Source organism: Benincasa hispida, chromosome 8 (assembly GCF_009727055.1).
Source record: "Benincasa hispida cultivar B227 chromosome 8, ASM972705v1, whole genome shotgun sequence".
NCBI lineage: Eukaryota > Viridiplantae > Streptophyta > Magnoliopsida > Cucurbitales > Cucurbitaceae > Benincasa > Benincasa hispida.
In genome coordinates this window covers 40,592,079-40,597,641 of record NC_052356.1, presented here as the reverse complement: position 1 = coordinate 40,597,641, position 5,563 = coordinate 40,592,079, and the positions used below count along the sequence as shown (strand labels likewise).

Sequence of the window (5,563 nt, the reverse complement as noted above, 5' to 3'; positions counted from 1 at the left end):
TTGGGGAAATAGATCTCATCCACTGAACAACTTATTTAGTGCAAAATCTTTAAAAGCAGATGAACTAATGAATGAATAGTTCTTCTCATGTTTACATCCAACTTGATCCCGGTACTTTCTTTACATCTCTAGTTTCCATTAGTTCTCTCAAACTTCTAACATTGTCCCAGTTACTACCACCAGCAAACATGTTCGATAACAAAACGTAAGTTGATGGATCATTTCGATCCAAATTCAACGCGTGCTCTGCTGCTCGCTTTCCTGTCTCTAAGTCACCATGAACTAAGCAAGCACCGAGCAACGTTTGCCAGACTAATGAACCAGGTCGAAACGGCATTCGTAAGATCAAATCCTCGGCTTCTTTTATACACCCAGCTCGGCCTAATAGATTCACCATACACACATAGTGATCTTCTGAAGGTGAAATCCCATAGTCAGCACTCATGGAAGAGAAGTATTTCCATGCTTCATCAACGAAACCTCCTTGGCTACAGGCATAGAGAACACAAATAAAAGTAATGTGGTTAGGTTCAGCTTCCCCTTTCCTCATTTCATCGAAGATTTGAAGGGCTTCTTTTGTTTGGCTATTATGTGCAAATCCCATAATCATAGTAGTCCACGAGACAACAGATCGTTCATCCATCGAACGAAAGACGACATTTGCACTGGTCATACATCCACATTTTGCATACATATCAAGTAGAGCGTTATCAACACAAACATCAATATCAGTTCCAAGTTTAATTCTCAATCCATGGAATTTCTTTCCTTCTTCCATGGAGGCCAAATTGGCACAAGCATTCAAGGCAGTTGCAAGAGTGAACTTATTTAGGCTCAGGCCGACATTTTTCATCTCATAAATGATCTCGAGTGCTTTCATTGGTTCCCCACACTGGAGGCACCCTGCAGCCATCTGGGTCCAAGAGCAAACATCACTTGAAGGCATTTCATCAAAAGCTTTAAAACCATCTAACAACTTCTGATTTTTAATGTACATATCACACAAGGAATTCCCTACACAAATATCACTCCCGTATCCACATTTCACAAGTTGTCCATGAACTTGCAACCCCAGCCTAAATTCAGAGAGAGCAGCCAACCCAGTAAAGACACTAGCAAATGTAAAATTATCAGGCTTAACGCCCTCGAGATTCATCCTGCGCCAAAACTTTGGCAGTTCAAAATATGCTAGTTGCAAATAACCAGCCATCATGGCATTCCAAGATACAGTGTCTTTGGATGAACAACTCTCGAAAACTTCTAAAGCCTCTAGCAATTTCTCATGCCTAATTAAAGCAGTTAAGAATGCATTCATGAGGAAAACATTCGACCCATATCCTAAGCGAACAATTAATGCATAAATTTGGTATGAACATATCAGCCTCTGAGTTAAAGAACAAGCATGGAGGGCACTTACCAGGGTGAATTCGTTAGGCATTATCGTGCCATCGCAATGCATACGGCCAAATAGAGAGAGGGCTTCGTTGGGTCGGCCATGTTGGACGAACCCAACAATGATTGCAGACCAGGACACAACATTTCTCTCGGGCATTTCGTCGAACAGTTGCAGACCATATGATAGACGTCCACATTTAACATACAAGTTAAGTACATGGTTGTGGAAGAAAAGAGAAAATGGAAGAAACCCTTTGAGGAACTTTGCATGGATTGCAGATCCATGGCGGGAATCGGTGGTCTGAACACACCGATGCAAAAGACTGACATAGAAATCTTCTAGTTCCCCCGATGAGTTCTCCGATTTCGAAATGAAAGACTTGTGAGAAATTCTCAAAGCTATTGAATGTTGTATTTTGGTGGATTTTGAATTAAAAAATAATGGGCGAACGAGATGAAAACAAAGAGGCATCTAATTTATAAACATTTGAAATCCTTCAAACTCACTTCGACGGGAGACGAGAAGTGGCCGCCACATCCAAGCTCCATTTATATAATTTAGAATTAGAATATATTTTAAATTAAACAGCTAGCTGCCAAATTAAGGTGAATTAGATTGGTAATTATTATTTGAAAAAATATAGATTTGAGTTGAATTGAGTTGACAATTATTATTTGAGGAGTTATATTATTTGTGTTTGGTGTGCAGAATTGAATTGAGTTGCGGTATTTGACACTGTTTTTTTGTAAATGAAATTGATTTTTTTTTTTTTTTTTGCTATTATTGATTTTAATTTTTAACTATACATATAACTTTTCTAAGATAAAAAATAAAACTTCCAATTCTTCTCCATTCTCAAAATATAACAAATTTTCTACCAAGTATTCACATGCAGAACATAAAATTTTGAATTCAATTTTTTACACACTCAAATAGAAGTGATTATTCCATTCAAAAACTCAACCGAATCATTAATTACCGTAAAAATTAAAAAGAACTAAAAGGATTAGTGTCATCAAATGAAACTATTGACATTGTTTTAGATAGAAGGGATGACACTTAAATGTTAATATTAAATAAAACAAAAAAAATCTTACAATTTAAATCATAAAATCAACTACTAGATAGTATTTTTTTACCAATTTGTGGAATATGAATTTACCTTTTTCTAAAAACGGTGAAATGATTTTAGAAATATTGATGCCTATTTTTTCTAATGTTATGTTGCATCATTGTACAAACTATCTTTTTTTAAGAAAAAAACTTGAGCCATAATTTTAAATTCCACTATTTCATTATAATTATGTAATATTTGGAAACATCAAGGGATGGGTTGTTTAAAACATAACGTTGAATTTTTGTTTGGTGAAACAACAATAGAGCATCGTATGTAATATTTTTCAGATCTAAGAAAAAAAATGAAATAGAAGAAGAATAATTAGATCTAAAAGAATAGCTATAGAAAGAAAATAAAAAAATAGAAAGGAGGAGTTGAGAAAGAAAAGGGAAAATAAAACTCATACGAGCCAAACAAAGAAAGAAGAGATAAAATGAGAAAGACGAACCAGACGGTGAAAGAAGAGAGAAAGGGGAGTAAATGTAAAGAGAGCATGAAAGAGAGAGAGAAACGACAAAGTGATTGAGGGAGTTGGGAGAGTAATGAAAACGCGTGGGAAAATGGGTGAGAGTGAAAGTGATAAAATGGTGGGTAATTAAACCCACCGTTCTATTTTTATTAGTGGTTGTCGAAGTTAGGCACAAGAAGGTGGTAGGTAGAGTATGTCATCGAATTGCTTGTGCAATAGTCATTGGAGTTAGTCGTTAGAGTTGTCGTCGGAGGTGGTTGGTAGTTGGTGGAGCCCAGAGTTCTTCTTCGAAGTTGGTTGTGCGAATGTGGAACTCAGAGTTTTTTATTTTTTATATTTTTTTTATCAAGGTGGTTGTCAGAAATTGGTTGTCGAAGTGTCGTCGAAGGTGGTTGCCGGAGCTCGGAATTGGTCACCTGAAGGTGATCATCGGAATATCTCGCTGGAGTGTGGTAGCAATAATCACCAACGGCTGATGGGTGGAACCATTAAAAATATTGTAGGGAGAGAGAATTGGAGAGAGTTGGGGTGAGCTGGTAAAATAACCAATTCAACCCCACCAACATTTAAAGATGGTTTTCAAACATTGAGTTGGTAAAAAATACCAACTCAACCTAACTCTCCTTGGTTATCGAACAACCCCTAATATCTCTAGCTATTAGATTATTATTATTTTGACATAGGCATTTTTCCTTTAGAAAGGAAAGGATACACAGAGAAATTATCCCCTAACATTGCCCACTTGAAACACGAAGAACTTCCGAAGCTAGAGCATGGACCAACAAATTTTGCTCCCAACGAATTTTCCTAAAATACATTGACCGCCTCCTAGCTACCAATCTCAACACTTCCGCAAAAATGGTAGCTGCTTCAATTAGATGAGTATCCTCGCTAATCAAAATCCGAATGGCGCCAAGGGGGTATTTGGTTCACCAACATGAGTTGAGTTGAGTTTATATAATATATCAACTCAGTGTTTGGAGTTAAGTTGGTATGTTTTACCAACTCACCCCAACTCTCAATTCTTTCAATGTTTTCAATGACTCCATCTATTACCCACTATCGACAATTATCGTTGTCATACTCTGGGATTAACTCCAAGCTCCGACAACCACCTCCAATAACAACTCCGAGCTTCGACAACCACCTTCGATGACAACCCCGGGGACCAACTCTGGGTTCCGACAAACATCTCCGATGACAACTTCGACGACCAACTTCGGGCGTCGACAACCACCTCCGATGACCAACTTCAAGCTCCAACAACCTAATGACAACTTCGATGACCAACTTCGAGCTCCAAAAAACTTCACGCGACCACCTCCGACAACCAATTTCAGGTTTTGACAACCACCTCTGATGACAATTCTGGTGACCAAACTTCGAGGACCACCTTTGGGCGACCAACTCCGATGACCAATTTAGGCTTTGACAACCACCTCTGACAACAAACTCCGATGACCAACTCCAACAACCACCTTCGCAAGCTTCGATAACCACCTCCGACAAACTTCTTCAACAACTCTTGTTGAAAGACCGACTTGCTCAATAACTCTTATTGGTCTATCTGTAGCTTTTTTGAAATTTTACTCAATCCTAGTTTACTGCGAGATTGATGATCTTTCACGTGGTCTTCCTTTAAGAATGTAGTGTTTGTCGGCACAAATACTTTGTTATCTTGAGGATTATAAAATAAACCACCTTTTGTCTTTTTGGGGTATCCTCTGAATAGGCACAATTTTGAATGACGTTCCTGTTGGGTTTTATGCCCTAAAACTCGTAGATAGTAAGTGTTGTTAATTGACCATCATCAATAAAAAGTTATAGATGTTGATTCAATAAATATTAGTGTGTTGTATTTTATTTTGTCTTAATAACCATAAATCCAATAAACTAATATCCAAGATTGCCTTATGAGTCTTGAATTGTATGTGGAGACATACATGGATCAATGTTCAAGATACAATCTAAAGGGTCTATAGTATAGGGATAAGACTGGCTACCTTATCCTGGTAGCACTATGGATATGACCCACTTTGTATTTGATACAAACGCAATGATCTAACGCTTTCATATAGGTGACATGTGAGTGGGAGTATCCTATGCAATGAGTTTGTATAAGATCGGATAGCAAAATAGTAACCACTAGATGTAACACCATTGACTAGTTAAGTTTCTATTTCTCTAGGATGACCTAGGCTACTTAGTCTTAATCTTGAGTATATTATGAACTCTTGTTCACAAGAGATTGTCCTTTGATTTGTATGGTTGAGGTTGGCTAGTTCGCCAACTCAATATGTCTACCATTTTGGGGACAAGACCGAGTTGGGAACATAATAATACAAGATGGAATTTACTCCTTCCTGTCTTAAGGGTAAGTAGATGAGTGTTACCTTAAGTGGTGTCTCCGGGACTTTACCAAAGAGCCCTATACTCTCATTGGCCCGGGAGAGGTTTTCGTTTAAATAATTTAATTAATAATTAACACCAATCTCGATCATGAATCCTTATTCATGTGACCAATATTTAAATCATATTTAAATATTTTCATCTCTTCAAATTGTTTAATTCATAATTAAAT

At 37.3% G+C, this 5,563-nt stretch overlaps 1 protein-coding gene across 4 annotated transcripts; it reads right to left on the bottom strand.

The window, feature by feature from the left end:
* On the bottom strand, nucleotides 1–1,923 carry LOC120083321 (pentatricopeptide repeat-containing protein At2g13600-like). 4 transcript variants are annotated; one of them, XM_039039023.1, is made up of 2 exons: nucleotides 1,418–1,923; nucleotides 1–913 (listed from the first exon to the last, which is right to left on the bottom strand). In XM_039039023.1, exons 1-2 carry the CDS (start codon nucleotides 1,865–1,867, stop codon nucleotides 92–94), a joined length of 1,272 nt encoding a protein of 423 aa, XP_038894951.1. In that variant the 5' UTR covers nucleotides 1,868–1,923; the 3' UTR covers nucleotides 1–91. The 4 variants fall into 4 exon arrangements, with proteins under 4 accessions (XP_038894951.1, XP_038894952.1, XP_038894953.1 ...); XM_039039024.1 differs by having other exon boundaries at nucleotides 1–1,286; nucleotides 1,418–1,558; XM_039039025.1 differs by having other exon boundaries at nucleotides 1–1,157; nucleotides 1,418–1,558.
* Nucleotides 1,924–5,563: the final 3,640 nt, after the last annotated feature.